Source organism: Emys orbicularis, chromosome 12 (assembly GCF_028017835.1).
Source record: "Emys orbicularis isolate rEmyOrb1 chromosome 12, rEmyOrb1.hap1, whole genome shotgun sequence".
In the NCBI taxonomy this organism is placed as follows: Eukaryota; Metazoa; Chordata; order Testudines; family Emydidae; genus Emys; species Emys orbicularis.
This window is the reverse complement of record NC_088694.1, coordinates 953,102-970,935: the sequence shown is the minus strand read 5'-3', so window position 1 is coordinate 970,935 and position 17,834 is coordinate 953,102. Positions and strand designations below refer to the sequence as shown.

The 17,834-nt window shown below is 60.4% G+C and overlaps 1 protein-coding gene across 1 annotated transcript; it reads left to right on the top strand.

Moving 5' to 3' along the window:
• Positions 1-1,819: 1,819 nt before the first annotated feature.
• Positions 1,820-17,588, top strand: LOC135886902 (BPTI/Kunitz domain-containing protein-like). The gene is made up of 4 exons (XM_065414679.1): positions 1,820-1,892; positions 4,394-4,528; positions 16,090-16,257; positions 17,383-17,588. Exons 1-4 carry the CDS (start codon positions 1,820-1,822, stop codon positions 17,586-17,588), a joined length of 582 nt encoding a protein of 193 aa, XP_065270751.1.
• Positions 17,589-17,834: the final 246 nt, after the last annotated feature.

Genomic DNA, 17,834 nt, shown 5'->3' with positions numbered 1-17,834 from the left:
TGAAGCAGTAGCCAGGGGTCACATGGGCACTGCTGGGAATGGAATCCACCTCGGGCCTTTGCCTAGAGCCAATCCCGTCTGGGGACTGGGTGGGGAACAGGCCGTGACCTGGCTCCCACCCCGTGTCTGGAGTAAAGGGTGACTCGCACTCCTCCATTGGCCGGGTTGTCTCCAGACCTAGGATCAGGAAGGAATTACGAGTACGCATGCACACGTGCACACACACACACACACATGCCAGTGCACACGTGCGCGCTGTCACGGAGTCCCCGGGCGATGCTCTGGAACTGCTCCCCACAAAGCCAGTCAGGACTTTGGGGAGCCTCCTCTCCCTCGGAGCAGACCGTCTTCAGGGCAAGAAGCTCCCATGGCTTCAACTCCTGGGTCTCTCCTGGGAGCATTCAGCATATGCCCCTCCGTGCGCTTCCCACAGCGAGTCCGCCCCGGCGGGGTCCTGGGGAAGCCAAAGGGTTCTGCACCCCCCACTTCGCAATCAGACGTGACTCTCAGCCAGCCAGTAAAACAGAGGTTTATTAGATGACAGGAACACGGTCTAAAACAGAGCTTGTAGGTATAGCGGCGAACGGAACCCCTCGGCCGGGTCCATTATGGCAGTGTTTTTCAACCTTTTTTTGGGCAAAGGCACACTTGTTTCATGAAAAAAATCACGAGGCACACCACCATTAGAAAATGTTAAAAAATTTAACTCTGTGCCTATATTGACTATATATAAAGTAATTCTCTTGAATAGGAATCAAATAAACACAAAGAAAGTATTTTATAATTACTTTATTATGAAATAGAAAGTAAACAGAAATATGAAAAATTATAAAATACTTTATTCAGTGCGCAACCTGGGCCTGTTTGGCTGAACACAAAGCTGATATTCTGAGCTATTTATAGTCCTTAACATCAGTGGTGGGATTCAAAAATTTTAGTAACCAGTTCCGACATTCAAGCATGGTTTAATATTTTTTTCCCACGGCACACCAGGCAACATCTCGCGGCACACTAGTGTGCCGCGGAACAGTGGTTGAAAAACACTGCATTATGGGATTCAGAGAGCCAGACACCCACGTCTGCCCTCACTCCTAGTCCCCAGATAGCTCCAACTCTGAAACCCCCTCCAGCCCCTCCTTCTCCCAGCTTTGTCTCTTTCCTGGGCCAGGAGGTCACCTGATCTCTTAGTTCACCTTTAGCTATTTCCTTGCAGGGGGCGAAGGGGCCCTGGCCATTTGTTGCCAGGGAGACAGAGTGTCAGTGATTTATGCACACTGGCCTTTCCCCACCACCTAGAGACTTAAGAAATGCATAAGGGAAACTGAGGCACCCACACAGTATTCAGAGGAAACATTAAGAACAGTCCCACTTCGTCACACGCGCACACACACACAGGCACACACGCCAGTGCGCGCGCGCGCGCACACACACCAGTGCTCGCGCGCACACACACACACACATGCCAGGGTTTCTCCTTGTCTTGGGCACTGAGCAGAGACTGTCCCCTGGGATGGGGTGGGCATGTTCTCCCATCAGTCCCTGGATCTGACCAGGACCTTGGAGCCTGGGCCTCCCTGTTTCTCCAGGTTCCTTTGGGGGCGTTTCTCAGACCACAGGATCCGGGTTGTTTCCTCGTTCCATGCAGGGGGACTTACAGGCGGAACTGGTTTATTGTGAAATGCAGTGAGTTGGGTGCTGTGCCAGGGAAGGAGCCCAAAGGTCACCGTGAACCACCTCCCCTCTCAGCCACAGCAGGGAGAGGGTTTAAATCCCAGCCCGGCTCAGCGCTGGGCACTCAGACCCGGCTCCCGGCAGCACCATGAAGTCAGGGGCCATCTTCCTCCTCCTGGGGCTCTTTACCCTCTGGGCCCAGCTGCCGCCTGCATCTGGAGGTGAGTGCGGGCAGCAGGCAGAGAAGGGAGCAGGGCATGGCGGGGAGACCTGGCATGGAGGGGGCAAGGGCAGTGGGTGCTTGGAAATACCTGACACATTACTTGGTTTGTCTCATCAGTGACCTGACGCAGGGACCAATAGAAACCCGTCTCCATTGTCAGAGCCACTGCACAGGGATGGGACTGACCACAGCAAAGACAGGGTGAGGGGACGAGATTCCCTCGGAGCAGCAGAGAGAATTACAGACCAGCTGGACCAGCGAGTTCCCGAGATGCTGAGTGACAGGCACTGAGGGGGGTGGGTGTCCCAGGCTCAGGCCGGGGGGTCAGAGTGGTCCTAGCTCTCAGCTCTGCAGGACTGAGCCCAGAGGAAACAGCTACAGAGAGAGGTGGTGACACAGATGTCAGATTAGAAGACTCCCATGATGAATGCTCTTGATAAATTGGAGAGAATTTATGAATTTCAGTAAAGGCAGGTGCAAAGTTCTGCACTGGGGAAACACACGCATACCACGGGGGGAATAACTGGCTAGGCAACAGTCTGCAGAAAGGGATCGGGGGCCACAGTCGATCACAGATTGAATATGAGCAGGAGCGCCGCCAGCTTTTTTGCTGCCCTAGGCGGCGGAAGGTCCCGCCCCCAAAATACCGCTGACGACCGGGGCGGCCGAAGATCCAGCCGCCGCGGTTGCCATCCCCCAAATGTTAGCGCCCTAGGCGACTTCCTCGGTCGCCTGATGGGTTGCGCCGGCCCTGAATATGAGTCAACCAGGTGATGCTACTGAAAAAACGGTACAAGTCATTGTGGGTTGTATTAACAAGCGTCGTATGTAAGACGTGGGACGTCATTGTCCTGCTTTGCTCAGCACTGGGGCGAGCTCAGCTGGAGACTGGGCCAGTTCTGGGGGCTGCACTTTAGGAAAGACGTGGAGAAATTGGAGAGAGGCCAGAGGAGAGCAACGAAAATGAGAAGAGGTTTAGAAAACCTGACCTATGAACAGTGGCACATTAGCCACTGGGCCAATGAGGCCTGTGCCCAGGGGCCCCGGGCAATTGGGGGGCCCTGGAAAAATGGGAGGCCCCGCCCCCCCGACCCGCTCCACCTGCCTGGTGCTTCTGCTGGGGAGTGGGGGAAGCCCCCACGCCCTGACCCCATTTCCCCAGCAGGTGCATAGGGAGGGGGGGGCAAGGGGGACTACAGGCAGAAGGGGTGGGGAGGGGCCCAGGTCCCCACAAAATCCTAATCCGCCTCTGCCTACGAGGAAAGGTTGAAAGAACTGGGCATCTTTAGTCTAGAAATGAGACGACAGAGAGGGGAATAAGAAGCCCTCAAATCTGTAAAAGGTTGTTGTAAAGAGGAGGGGGAATCAACTCTTCACGGAGGGTAGGAGAAGGAGGAACCAGCGTAGTTTGCAGGATGGGAGATTTAGCTTTAGATATTTAGATATTAGGACAAGATTTCTCCTCTCAGGCTAGTTAAGCTCTGGAACAGGTGAGCGAGGGGGATTGTGAAACCCGCATCACGGCGGGGTTTTAAGAGCAGGTTGGACAAACACCTGTCAGGGCTGGTCTAGGTGTATTTGGTCCTGCCTCACCGCAGGGGATGGACTGGATGACCTTCCAGGCCTACAAGAGTCTATGATCCTGCTCTGTCCACAAGCTCCCAGGCCCTACGGTGGCTCGTCTTCTGGGAAGTGCCTGGCTCAGACGCAGGGGACTGGCTAGTCCAAGCCATTTCCAGCCAACACGAGCCAGCCACAAGCTCTGGACTCTGTCGTTCTGAGGACTGCACTGGTGGAGGAGCCCAGTGGCCCTGGCCGGGCTGCACCCTGGGCTCCAGATGGCGCAGGAGAGGGACCTCTGTTGCCAACTCTGGTCTGCAGGGATCATTAACGCGAACCGGCCCTGTGGCTGGCCTGCTCCCTCAGGCCCCGCACACCGGCTGAGAGGCAGCTCTGTGTTTCCGTGCTGTCAGCAGCGGCCCTTTGGCTCAGGCTGAGATGGGCCATCCCGTTGGGAACACAAAGTCTCTTCCAGCCAGGGCCCCCTCTCGGGCGCTGGTTTTCCAGGCCCTGGCTGGCAGCGCAGTCTTTGGGAAGCAGGGGCCGTTCAGACGTTTGCCCCATTGGACCAGTGAGGTTTTTGGGTCCCGCGTCACTACAAATGGCTGAGGGCGACGCTCCCTGGCGCAGGGAGGCAGTGGGAGAAGCGCCGGCATTGCCACAGCGATGGTCACTCGCTGGTGCCGACGAGCAGCCGGGGGGGTTAAGCTGCCCTCCCTCACCTGGCCAGGCCCCTCTCTCCGCCAGCGGCTGAAGGGGGGAGAGTGGCTCTGAGGGGGAGTAGAGGGATGAGCGGCGACCAGGGCTCCCTGGCTGGGGTCTCTCTTCAGTCCTGCTCTCGCCCGTTTCCCTCAGCTCCCCCCTCGTTCCCACAGCGAGCCGGGAGCCCTTAGCTAGGGGCTGAGCGTCTCATGGCCACATGACCCTTCTGTGTCCCAGGGAGCCATCGGAGCTGCCCAAAGCCGCTCGGCGCCGGCCACTGCGCGGAGTTATGTGGCGTTGGCGGTTCCTGTCCCGAAGGAGAGAAGTGCTGCAGTAACGGGTGTGGCCACCAGTGCATGAGAGTGTCTGGAGGTGAGTTTAACGCCTGCCTCCACAGTGAGCCTTGGCTGCCAGGGCCGGGGGGGGGGGGGGGGGGAGGAGAGGGGATGTGCCCATATCTGAGCAGGTGGGAGGAATCGGGGGCACACAGTGAAGGGCCAGGACCCCAGCCCCATTAGCCAGCCCCTACCCCCGGGGGTTGGAGTTCCACGCTCATGTGCCTCCACTGGAGTCACTCCGGTTTACATGTACCCACCAGTCCTGGCGCTGGTGAGCGCAGGGAGGCCTGGGTGTGCGGGGAGCAGTGATATGGGAGCAGGGCTCTGACAGCTTTGTGCTACTTCCCAGGGTCTCCCTAACGCCCGTCTGCCTGAACCCAGGCGCCTGAGGGGACCTGCTGTCTCCGCCCCCGTGACCTACACAAGACAATTGCCAAGAACGGATCAGCCTGCAAAGGCCCCACTTCCAGGGACCTCCCCCTGCTCCCCTCACTCTGCCCAGCCCCTTGGGCTGCTCCAGCTGCCCTCGGACTACATCTGCCGCATGACGTCACCGGCGCCTTCATGCACAGGAGGCTGGGTGGGTGTGGCGGGGGAGCGAGTGTGTGCCCGGCCGCTGTCCGGCTCTGCTCGGAGCAGCCCCCTGTGACGGGCTGAGTAAAGTCTGTCCCTGCGTAACAAACTGTGTGTGCGAGCGCTTCGCCCGTGTGGCTGCCAGGACAGGCTGGCTGGGGACTAACCACTGCAGCAGCCCAGCCCCTGGATTCAGTCACTGCTCCCAAATTGCTTCAGGCCCAAATCCCCCATAGCAGGGCTCTTTGCACAGGACCCCACAGAGCATCTGGGCAGGGCCACTGGGGCTCTCCAAGGAGCTGCAGGGATCAGCCCCCCCCGGTCACTTGCTGTTCTGCTGCCAGGACCTTCACCCCTCTGCTCACCCTGTTTATGTCTCCAGCCCTGCCCCTGGCTCTGCCCTGAGGCCGACTGGCCTTGCACCGCGTGCCCCAACCTGGGGGGCAGACACTAGCAGAGCCGGCCACGTCCCTGGCAGCACTGGGCAGAGCGGCCTGACCCCCCTACACTGTGCAGAGACTGGCGCTGGGTCCGGCTGGGGAAAGGTTTGGGGTGAGCCAGGGGCATTTTCCCAGCCTACCCCTCCCCAGTCGCTCTGCTGTGAGACAGTGTCTGACAGGCTGTGAGCTGGGGGCTCTCTCCCCCGGGGGGCCCAGGGGATCAGGCCTTTGGGGACAGGCACTTGCTCCATGTGTCTGGGGCTGGGTTGAATCCCTGGTGGCGAGTGTCTCTCAGGGGAGGATGGGGGGGGGGGGAGCTGGCAGGGACCAGGGGCTCCTCCCTCTGCTCTGCATCGCCCCGGCTCAGGTGACCAGGCCTCACCGTGCGGGGCTGCTCTGCAGCAACCTGGCTGGTCAGTCAGGGAGGGCAGGTCCTGAAGTGCTGAGGACTCTGGGCCCCTTCCTGCCCCCTTCCCTGCCTGCATGGCCATTTCCTCGTTCCCCGGGGTGAGGATCGGCACCAGAGCTTGGTCTGTCGGGAGGCAATGGCGCACGGGTACGGGACTGTCCCTACAGGTCCCCTGTAATTACCGGGGCAGCTCAGTACCCCAGGTCCCTGCAGTGCTGGGCAGGTGCCAGGTGTACCGCGCCCCTGAGGCAAGCCCTGTAGCTAGGTCTCATAGGTGCCGGGCTGGTGCTCCCAATAACCTCTCAGACACGCGGCTCAGGGAACGGGCATTTCCTGGGGCTGCAGGAAAGCGGAAGGTTCCACATGGCCGAGGCACAGAGGCTTAACCAGTTCCAGTTACAGCACCGGTGGGTCTTGGTTGGCCCCTGGGGCAGCCCAGTCGAGAGTCAGGGCTCCCAGGCCCTGTGCCAGGGGTGAAGGCTGATGGGAGCTGCCCCCCAGCCCAACGGATGAGCCAGGAGCACAGCCTCATGCCGTGACTAAGCAGCTGCCCCGGGAGGGGAATCCCGACCAGGAAGGGAACCTGTTACAGGCGTCTGTTCCCAAACGAGCCCCACACCTCACACCTGCCCCTCCCTCCAGCCCTTGCCACCCACACGGGGCCTGCTGATTGCGCAGGGCGGGCGACCCACTTGCCCTCTCTGGCGGGTGCTGCTGTCTACTCAGGAATGATTCGGGGGTAGCTGACACAGCACCGTGAGTCAGCCCCAGTCCGTGCTGCTGTCGGGGCTCAGAGCCAGAGCCAGACCTTTCCCAGACAGCTGAGAGGGGCCAAATGTGGACGCGATGTTGTGCTAATGTGCACTTACTGCAGCACTGCGTGCCAATGGACCGCTCCGGCCAGCTCCCCGTCTGCTTGCACAGCCCGGGAACCTGCACACACACCAAACACGCCGTCTGCCCCTCTGTACAAGGGACCACGCCAGGGACAGACTCTGCCCAGCCCATGCAACACGGCAGGCCTGGTGTGATGTGGCCAGCACACTCCAGGGCAGGGACAGGAGGGAGGGGCCAGGTGGGCACCATGCACTAGGGGGTGATGGGTCACCGGGTGCTGGGACTTGTTTAAACAGCCTGTCCCCCATGCATTCAGCCTCCCCTTTCACCACGGCCAGAGCAGGCTCTCGTTGGAGGGGTCCGGGGCACAGTGCCAGACTGAACTGGTCTCTTGTCAGTTCCGACCTCACCCCGCCTTTGTGTGTGGCAGGGAAGCCTGGTTTGAACACAGGGGCGGCTCCAGGCACCAGTGCACCAAGCACGTGCCTGGGGCGGCAAGCCGCGGGGGGCCGGCCTGCCGGTCGCCGTGAGGGCAGCAGTTCGGCGGAATGCCTGCGGGAGGTCCGCCAGTCCCGCGGCTTCGGCGGCAATTCGGCGGCGGCTAGCCGCGGGACCGGTGAACCTCCCGCAGGCATTCCGCCGAATCCGCGTTACCAGCGGACCTCCCGCAGGCCGAAAGCCACCTGCCTGCCGTGCTTGGGGCGGCAAAAAACATAGAGCCACCCCTGTTTGGACAGCGAGCCCTCCGTGCACAAGGACCTGCCTGCATGGCAGCCGTGGGGCGGGTGGCTGCTAGAGATGCAGTTTGTGCTGCCCTCCCTGCCTCTCCCAAAGCTGGGGGAGCCGTTCGGATTCCCCGCAGGCCGCACCCTGCCTTGGGCAGGGCCACGGGACTCTGGGCTGCCCTGCTGGTGCTCGTCATGATGGTCATGTGACTCCCAGGGGTGGCCAGCAGATCCCAGGGGTCACAGACCCACTTTGCCTCGGAGCGTCACACTGTCCCTTCTGTGCGAGGCCCTGGGCCTTCACTTGTCCCCAGGGTTCCGCTGGGCGCTGCCCCAAGATGGGGGCCCTGGCTTCAGCACCCTGTTTCTGGCCAGGGCTCTTTCCACCTCAGTAGCCCAGGACGGGTGACCGCCTTTCACCTGCCTTGTGGCAAATCACCGACCCCGAGGTACGGGGGCCAGTGCCACCTCCCCACCCAGTCCCGTCCGTGAGAACGAGGGACCAAGAGATCCCGGGAAGGGGCTGGGCATTCCCAGAAAGAACAGGAATTAGCCCTTCACCCAGCGGGGGCAGCTTGGGGGTTTCCATGGCTGAGCCCGGGGGCATGGGCTGAAGCAGGCTGTGAAGGACGGCAGTGTGTGTGGCTCCAGTCTGAGAGCTCGGAGCGAATGCAACCCCAGGCTGCGGGGGACAGGGGGCCCCTTTCCCCCTTGGGACTGACTCAGCGCACGCCTCACCTGCTCCGCAGCCTACCTCACAACACACATTGGGCTTGGTCTGCTGTGCTGCCCCTGCCCTGCTGGGGCGGGAGGTTGAGCTGGGGCAGGCTGCACCGGGGTTGAGTGGAAGCTGTTGCTTGGCATTTATCCCTGATCCCCCTTGGTCACGAGCCTCCAAGCAGGAGGGGGCCCCAGCCCTGCCACCCCCTTGAGGCTGCGAGCAGATGTGAGCTGCTCCAGTGGGCTTGTTGAGGAACATCCTGTTACCAATGCGCTATTGTTCTAGGGGACAAAACGTGTCAGGTCATCACGGCCTGATCCTCACCCCTCTGCCGACTCTGCAGGCTGCCCAGGGCACCTGCCCTCGCCTGGCTTCCACCCCGGAGATGGTCCCGAAGGAGACCCTGACCACCTCCAGCAGGACAGGGGAGAAGGAGAGGGGCCAGACCCCACATACATCCCATACATTGCGCAGATCCTCCCACCTGGCTGTCCCCCCCCGCAGGACAAAAGGCTTCGTGTGTCCTAGATGGTCATTGTGTTGGTGACAAACGCCAGGTGCAGCAAGAACAAAGAGAGCTTAAATCACTGTGAGCTAGGAGCAAACCCTGCCCCCGCCGTGCTGGGCTCCGGGATGGGTGTGGGGGTGGCTGGCCTCACTCACCCGGAGTATGGCTACTCCCGTCCAGCCCGACATAGACCCAGCTCAGCCCGTGGCTCCTGGCTTCATGCTGCTCCTGGAAGCTCATCCGAGTGCCCAGGCCAAGCCTGGCTGAGATTTACACGGTGTGGGGGCAGGAGGGACCAACCAGAGGCATGTGGTGGATCTGCTAAGCAGGGGCCTACAGCTCCCATCAGCCCCCTCCCTTCCTCCTGACCAGGTAGGGGTAAAGGCCCTGAGCCAGGGAGCGGCTGGCTTGGTTTGGGAAGTGGTGGTGGCCACATGGCCAGCCAGGAGCTGTAGGGAAGTTGGAGGCAGATAAGATTCCCCAGGAACTGTGTGCAGAGGCTGTGATGGCCGGACATCTCAACTGGGTGCTGGCCTGTATGGGGCTTGTGGGGGGCAGCAGAGGCTGGACAAGGAGCCAGTGCAGAGGGGCCCCAAGGAGAGACACTAACTGAGCCTGGAATGGAAACCCACAATCTGATAGAGACTGGACTGGAGACGGTGCCCCCGGTGCAGAGCCTGGGAGCCCTGACTCTCGACCGGGCAGCCCCAGGGGCCAACCAAGACCCACTGGTGCTGTAACTAACTGGTTAAGCCTCTGTGCCTCGGCCATGTGGAACCTTCCGCTTTCCTGCAGCCCCAGGAAATGCCCGTTCCCTGAGCCGCGTGTCTGAGCCTCTGAGAGGTTATTGGGAGCACCAGGCTGGCAGCTATGAGGCCTAGCTACAGCGGTTGCCTTGGCGGCGTGATATGCCTGGCACGCTACCGGCACCCGGGCGGTCTGGGGTACTGACCCGCTCCAGTAATTACCCCTGGCTTGCCTCAGTGGGATGGGGAGCTCAGTCACGTCTGGCTCTGCTGCCCTCGCCGCAGCACAGCAGAGAGCAGGAAACGAACCCCTCAGTGGAGATCACAGCTGAGCAAAAGCAAAGCTCTTTCCTTCACAAGCAGCACGCCAGGATCTTAGCGCCTGGGCGCTTCTCTGCAGCCGCCCCTGCCAGCTTCTGCAGCTCCTTCCGCTAGGCCCCAGGCTGCGCCCAGAGCTGCCAGCCCCAGAGAGCCCTGCCAAGCCCCGATGTCATCCAGGCAAAACCTTCCTTTCAGCCGTGCTGATGGATCAGGACCAGCCCGCCGGGTCTCCTCGCGAGCTGCGCTGCTGTCGGGGGCGCCCCTCTGCCCTGCTCTCAGCATCACTGCAACCCTCTGAGAGCTCAGATCTCTGCACTGGCAGCCCAGGCCAGCCCAGCGCGGTGCCTTGCGGAGCCTGGGACACCTGAGACCGAGGGCAGCACGACTGAGGCCGTCCTTCAGGCCTCGGTTTAGAGTCATGGCTTCTCTGCCATGGTCCAGAGGGAGGGGAGGAAACCTGAGGGCATTGGCAGCCGAGGGGGACAGTTATCGATACCGCCTGCAGTTCCCCTGTGACTCCACCACGGTGAGCTTATCCAGAGCCCAGGGGCCATGGCAGGGGATACCCGGGCTGTCCAAAAGGGCGTGAACCCCAAGTCGTCCCTCCACGGCAGGGCAGCCGCACCGGGGCCTGGTCTTCTTGGACCGTGGCAACGGACTAGGGACCCCAGGGCGTGGCAGGGAGAAAACCGGCCATGCCGGGAGACGAGGCAGTTTGTGGAGAGAGCCGCACCCTGTGTGGGCAGATGGGAATGGTCTGACGGGTGGGGAGGGCTGCTCCGCTCTGTGCCCGCCTCCCTCCCCCTCACCAGACACAGGCAGCAGCTCGGCCCAGGGGGAGGAAGATGCCCCCTGACTCCCTGGTGCAGCCAGGAGCTGGGTCTGAGTGCCTGGAACTGAGCCAAGCCAGGCTTCAAACTCTGCCATGGGTGGAGCTGGGACCGCAGTGGGAGGGACCCCTGTCCCCCGCAGCCTGGGGTTGCATTCGCTCCGAGCTCACAGACTGGAGCCACACACGCTGCCGTCCTTCACAGCCTGCTTCAGCCCATGCCCCCGGGCTCAGCCGTGGAAACCCCCAGGCCCCCCGCTGGGTGAAGGATAATCCCTGTTCTTACTGGGAATGCCCAGCCCCTTCCGGGGTCTCTTGGCCAGGGCCGGCTCCAGCGTCTTTGCCGCACCAAGTGGCCAAAAAAAAAAAAGCCGTGATCGGCGGCACTTTGGCGGTAGTTCTATCGCCGCTGCTTCATTCTTCGGCAGCAATTCGGCGGCAGGTCCTTCCCCCCAAGAGGGCCTGGAGGACCCGCCGCCGAAGAGCCGTACGTGCTGCCCCTTTCCGTTGGCCGCCCTAAGCACCCGCTTGCTGTGCTGGTGCCTGGAGCCGGCCCTGCTCTTGGCCCCTCGTTCTCGTGGACGGGACGGGACTGGGTGGGGAGGCGGCACTGGCCTCCCTGAGCTTCCATCCACGCCCTGTGCCACGTCTCCTTTGCACCCGGGCCAGGTGATCTCCCTTCCCCCGCCATTGAAAATCAGGGACTCAGCAAGTGTCCCACAGAAACCTGGGGCCTTTCCTGGGCCTCTCATACTTCCGCATGGCCGGATTAGTCCCATGTAACCTGGACTCTGAATGTCCTGGGGTTCTAACGCCGGGGTTGGGGAAAACTGCATCCCTGTGTGGTTCTTGCCCTGAGGAGACTGTGCTGCCCCCGGCTCTCACTGAACTCCGCCCGCGGGTGGTTTTTGTCGGTGAGGCGGCTGAAATCACCAGGGTAGGAAAAGTCTGAACAAAGTTGGAAGTTGAACTAAAGCCCCGTGTGACGAACTGGGACTGTTCTTAATGTGGTCTTTGAATGCTGAGTGGGGAGTTTGGCTGGGACAGTCTGCATTGGGGGATGGGAGACTGGCCTTGAGGGAAGATACCTGAGCATGTAACGTGAGAACCCAGGAGGGGGCTGGGGCCAGGTGACACCTCTGCCCGGGGAAACTGGACAAAGGCTTGGGGAGGAGCCGGGGGAGGCTGGTGAGACGCTGGAGGGAGTGGGGTTTGGAGGAGCTGGCTGGTAATGGAGGGAGCCCAGACGGGGCTCTGCCCCCCCAATGGGGCTGTGGTGCCCCGGGACCCCAAGATGGACCTAACTGGGGGGGTCCTGTTGTCTGTGACTGCAAGACCTGTCTTGGACTGTGTTCCTGTCATCTAAATAAACCTTCTGCTTTACTGGCTGGCTGAGAGTCATGGTGAATCGCAGGAAGCCGGGGGTGCAGGGCCTTGTGTCCCCCCGCACTCCGTGACACCCTGCACTGCCCAGAGCATAGCTTAGACACGGCAGGAGAGAGACCTGAGAAACCAGCCCAGTGGAATTTGACCCCAAGTTCCCCACTAAGCTGGGAAGAGGCAGGAGACATTTCAGGCCAGACGGGGATTTCCCCCAACAATTCTAAGTGCCTGAGAAGCTGGGCTGGAAACTGGGAAGTGCCACCTCAGTGCCAGGCTCCTAGACCCGTCTCCCAGTGATAGCACCGCTAACCGGACACTGTCGCAGCCACAGGGCGAGGCTGCAGAGGTTTCTCTCTCTCTTCACTTCCTGCTAGAGGTTCTCATGGGAGCAGCCAGGCATGGATCTGCCCAGGACAAGCGCATGCTGCACTCACACGTCAGCCGTGGGCTGGGGAGCAGCTCAAGCTCCCCAAAGCCCAGCAGCTGTTACACATCACTCGTGATGGGGGCTTGTCTGAGCACAGAGCCGGTGGCCAGGCTGACATCCTGCCAGATGAAACTCGGTGCCCTAGTTACTGGCCTGGCTCTCTGGCCTGGGGGACAAGTGTGCAATGGATGCAAATCCTGCCAGCCTGGGGTGTGGTTTCAGTTTGCAATGGCTGAGTGGGTGGAATAATGCTGCCATATGCTGGGAACAGGTCGGCGTAGGGTGGGAGCCTCATTCCTCACTCACCCTTCTGCTGGTGGGCGGGAAGCGCGGCCATGAAAACAAGGAAGCTGTAAGAAGAGGTGGCCAGTCAGTGAGATGTTTAAACTCGGTTCCATCAGCTTCATCTGCTGCCCCTCCTCAGGCGAGGCAGGTGTCCCCGGCCTCTAGTTCATGAAGAGGAGTGGTGACGAGAACACCAACCTTCCATGATTTCACAAAGGATGAGACCCCTGACTTTGGCTGAATGGAAGCCGGGCGATGCTGGAGGTGTTGAGAGCCCCTTGTCCCACAGCAGCCTGTGCTTTGGACCCATGTCCTTCTTGGCTGAGCCCTTTACCGGTGAAAAGTGGCAGCGCTGCTCATTGAAAAGGTTTTTAAGAAAGCATCAATGCAGCCTCTGCCCAGGAAGTCGTTGCTTGACTGACAGTTTGGCCAGTTCTTTCCCGGGGTCACATCTTCCGTTTCGGACCCAGATTGCAGTGAGAAAACTCTCCCTGGCATCTCTGTGCTGCTGATGTCGGGCATAGACCTGGTCCAGCACAGAGCCCATGCTGGTCACGGATCAGCTCCTGCCAAGAAGTCTGTGCTGGCATGATTAGACCTGTGGGCTGGCTCGTGTCTTGTTGGACACAAGGTGCTGCTGAGTCACCTGTGGAGTCTGGTGGGGCGAATGGGACTGCTCGCGTCGGGCTTTGCTCTGACTCTCTGATCTCAGTGGTTAGTCATGGGCGATCGGTCTTCTTCCAGTGCGGGGTGCCGCCGGAGAGCGTTCTGTAGCCCCCCACCCAGCCGGCGTCTGAGGCCAGCAGGAGCGTTCAGAGGAGGCCTGGGGCGCAGTGTTTTCAGAGGCCTGACAGCACCCAATTTAAGGGCTCCATTTTGCCCAATATGGACAGTGCAGTTCAGTGCCGCAGCCCTTGTCCCGTTGAGCTTGGGGCCTAATGAGAGGAGCTGGCTGAGGCCCAGCCCAGACAGGACTGGGAGGGGGGGGGGACAGCTGGCAGAGGTGATGTCAGTCCCTTTGATTGAGGGGTGCATCTGCCATTACTTACCAGGGGGGTGATTCTAGGCCCCCAGCAGCGTTGGGATGATCCCATCACCGCTGTAACCCAGTCAACCTTACACCAGCCGTGCCTGGCCTGGAGGTTGGGACCTTCCCTTTCACGTCCCAACCGTGACACTGTTCTCCAGGCCTGGGGCACCTGAAGGTCAGACTATTGCCGTGTGCTCTGCAGGGGGCTGCCCCTTTCGGCCAGCCAGAGTCTGGCGTTGGTGCAGAACGCGGCACTCGCTTACCCCATGCGCCGGGATCGGCACTGGCTGCCCATTGGTCTCTGTAGCCCTAAATAGCCTGGGACTGGCCTTACTCAGGGATCACCTGTGTCCCCAGGCCAGACAAGCACAGCTGCTGTCGGGGGGAGGGGTGCTGATCCCGGGTTATAGGCCAGAGGGAGGGGCTGGCAGGCTATTCTCGGTGAGGGCTCATGGGCTCTGGAGCCTGCTCCTCCCTGATCCAAAATAAACCAAATTCGATGACCTTCCCGGCGTGCTGCGAAACCCATTGCTCTGCCAGGGAAGGGAACGGGCAGCTCCTGTGCGTGTTGTGAGCTTGGGGTTCTCTCTTGGCTGCTGAGTGAGTGTTTTACTTAGAGCCATATGTGATGCCACCAGGAGCTGAGCCTTTGTTACTGGCAGTTTCAATAAGGGTTTGGAAACCCCCAGATTTTGCCAGGGCATCTTTTATTATTGTTTAAATTTACATCAATAAAGACACCACTTATCATTTCAGAGTCTCACCTGGGTGGAGACAGATACCAGGAACTGGCTTCCCACACAAGGCAATAAACTGGGGCTGGACCGTGCCAAACCCATATAGGTCACTGAGCCACCGCCCCTCCTCGTGACCCAGCCCCCGCCCAGGTTAGTGTTTGAATGTGGGCACGGCTCAGCGCTGGGCACTGGATCCGGCTCCCGGCAGCACCATGAAGGCAGGGGGCATCTTCCACCTCCTGGGGCTCCTGGGCCACTGGGCCCAGCTGCTGCCTGCGAGTTTCCAGGGCTGATGTGAAGGTCTAGCCCTCAGCGTCAGGCCCTGCCCTGCACGTCAGCAGTGACCGAGCCCGCCTCTCCCAGGGCCCAGACGTCAGCGTCTCTGCCGAAGCTGGCAGGGGTGTTTCTCTCCTGGCCAGGACCCTCGTTCCTGCTTGGGTCGAGCTCTGTCCCAGCCAGGTTCTGTCCTGCCCGGAGTGTCTGAGAGAGCCTCCCCCAGGCCATTGCCTTCCCATAGCTGTTGTTCCCCACACTGTGTGTGTAACCCACACATCTCCTGGGGGTGGTGTCTGTCCCATCTAGTGGCACCGAGACCACTTAGAGAGAGAAAACAATTAATGAGTCTGCTCTACCGCCTTAGCTAAGGGCCATGTGGCTTTTAGCCCATGCGGTAGAGGCTCCTGCACTGAGCTCTAGAGGCCCCAGGTGCGATCCCGCCCCCCGACGACTGGAGTCTGTCAGTGTTACACATCGGATTAATATCTCCAGCCTGGGCTCAGAGCTAATCCCCTCCGTAGGTGCACTCCGTTTAACTGCTCTTCTCTGCACCATCTCCTGCCTTGGGCAGGGTTTCAGTACCATGCCTGGTGTGGCGTACAACATGCCAGGTGTGGAGGATGTTTGCATTGGCACAGGCTGTGGCCGTGCACCGAGGAGACTCCAGCAGGGTGAGCAGCGCAGGGCGTGTGACGCCCTGGTACCAGCAGGGCAGACAGCCTGTTCCATGTCACCACGCCTTCATGACACCGTGTCGCCTGCTACTCAGAATCCTCTTGGCCTTCTCAGCCCCACTGCACAACGTGCCCCATCTCCATGCCCTGCTCACATGAACGCTGGGCTCCCCAGCTCACCTCCCCATCAGCCTCACTTTGCACCAGGCTGTCTCCCCACAGGGCGCTCTGGACCTCCCTGTTTCTCCAGGTTCCTTCGAGGGGGTTTCCCAAAGTCCGGGATCCGGGTTGTTTCCTCGTTCCATCCGGGGGGACTGATTTATTGTCGGACAGCGCGTGCTGGGTGCTGGAGTGTGGCAGGAGCCGATAGGTCACTGCAGCCACCTCCCCCCCTTCTGATCCGGCCCCACCGGGTTTAAATCCCAGCCCGGCTCAGCGCTGGGCACTGGACCCGGCTCCCGGCAGCACCATGGAGTCAGGCAGCATCTTCCTCCCCCTGGGGCTCCTGGCCCTCTGGGCCCAGCTGCTGCCTGCGGCTGGGGGTAAGTGCGGGCAGCAGGCAGTGGAGGGGGAAGGGACCGGGGGATGGAGGAGAAACCCTCATTTTCTGCTTCCCAGCTCAGAGTGGCTTTGCTCTGCCTTTCAGACACTTCTCTCTCTGCTCTGCCCCTCAGACCTTTGTAGACTCCCTGCTGACCCCGGGTCCTGTTATGCCATGATCCCTCGCTGGTTCTATGACTGGCAGGCCAAGAAGTGTGAGAAATTCACCTATGGAGGTTGTGATGGGAACGAGAACAACTTTGCGACCCAAACAGAATGTCTCGGGAAGTGCGGCGGGCACAGTGAGCTGGGTGCTGGGCCGGCCCTAGTCCTGCGGGACAGTTTGGGAAGGTGGCCGGGCCACTGGGGCTGATCTGACCCTGACCTGAGGGCCCTGAGCTCTCTCGTGCTGTGAGGGCCCCTCGACCTGCTAAGTCAGTTCCAGCCCTGCTTTGGCCAGGCCACAGATGGGGGGGGTTTTCAAACCTATGCAGGGTAAGAGCACGTTGTTTATAACTAAACCTACCCCGAGCCCTGTTCCAGCCTGTGACACGGGGCTGCCCGTAGGCCAGGGCACCCCCCTCACTCACTGGGAGATGGGAGGAGAAATCAGTCACTGACGGACCATGGCCTGAATGAGCCAATGCCCTCAGGGGCTGAAGCAGGAGGAGGGTGTTGGTCATTTCTGGGCTGAAATGTTTCCACAACGAAGGGGTGAGTCTCTTCAGGGCTAATCCTGATCTCTCTCGGGTTTCACACTCACGTCCTAGGGACTGCAGTGGAGTCACCCCGTTTGCACTGAACTCTGTAATCACAGAGCTGCTGAGTGCAGGGAGGTTCTCAGACCCCGGGATCTGGGTTGTTTCCTCGTTCCTTCCGGGGGGACTGATTTATTGTCAGACAGCGCATGCTGGGCGCTGGTGCAGGCAGAGCCAAGAGGTCACAGTGAGCCACCTCACCCCACGCCTGACCTGGCCCCACCTTGGCTATTGTTTAAATCCCAGCCTGGCTCAGCTGGGCAGGGCACGCAGACCTGGCTCCTGGCAGCACCATGAAGTCAGGGGCCATCTTCCTTTCCAGGGCCTCCAGACGTCCAGTTCCGTGTCCATGTGCAATCCTTTGTGCCATTCCTCTAGCGCTCGGAGGGGCACTGCCAGCTCTGTGGGGGCAGGAGGGAATCGTCCATCCTCTGGAATGCTCCTGCCCCAGGTGCTGAGTCTCTGCTGAAGCTGGACACGGATATTTTTCCCTGATGATTTCTCACTTTGGGTGGTAAAGGCTCCATCACATCGCACAGAGACGCCCATAGGACAAGCCTCTGCTCCTGTGCCCTCATGCCCACCCACTTCAGCTGGGTGTGGGGGAGACAGATCCTTGGCAGAAGTCTCTGCTTCTGAATCCCTTGTCTCTCTGTCCTGTGCCCGCAGATATCTGCAGCCTCCCCACTGAAGTGGGCCCCTGTACTGCTGTCATTCCTCGCTGGGTCTACAACTGGCACTCTAAGAAGTGTGAAGAATTCTCTTATGGTGGCTGCAATGGGAACAAGAACAACTTTGAGACTAAAGTAGATTGTCTCCAGGCCTGTGCAGGCCAGGGTAAGACCCATGACAACCTGGGCAGGTGCTGCTACTAATACAGGGAAATGCTGGGAACGCACCAGGGCCCCCAGGCTGCTCTCTAGTAAATGGTGCCCCTCATGTAGTATGTCCCCTACCTATTCCTACAGTGCCTGGGTGTAGTGTAGGTGCGTTTCAGGGCTGCTGCAGTTGGTATGGAGCATAGAATCCTAGGACAGGAAGGGACTTTGAGGGGTCATCTAGTCCAGTCCCCTGCACTCATGGCAGGACTAAGTATTATCTAGACATGGAACATGCAGGGT

Bases quoted from the DNA above. Each gene is read 5' to 3' on its own strand.
- LOC135886902 (XM_065414679.1), top strand. From the start codon at position 1,820: ATGAAGTCAGGGGCCATCTTCCTCCTCCTGGGGCTCTTTACCCTCTGG. The intron at 1,893-4,393 runs GTGAGTGCGGGC...TCTGTGTCCCAG, and splicing joins GCTGCCGCCTGCATCTGGAG to GGAGCCATCGGAGCTGCCCA. The intron at 4,529-16,089 runs GTGAGTTTAACG...TCTGCCCCTCAG, and splicing joins GTGCATGAGAGTGTCTGGAG to ACCTTTGTAGACTCCCTGCT.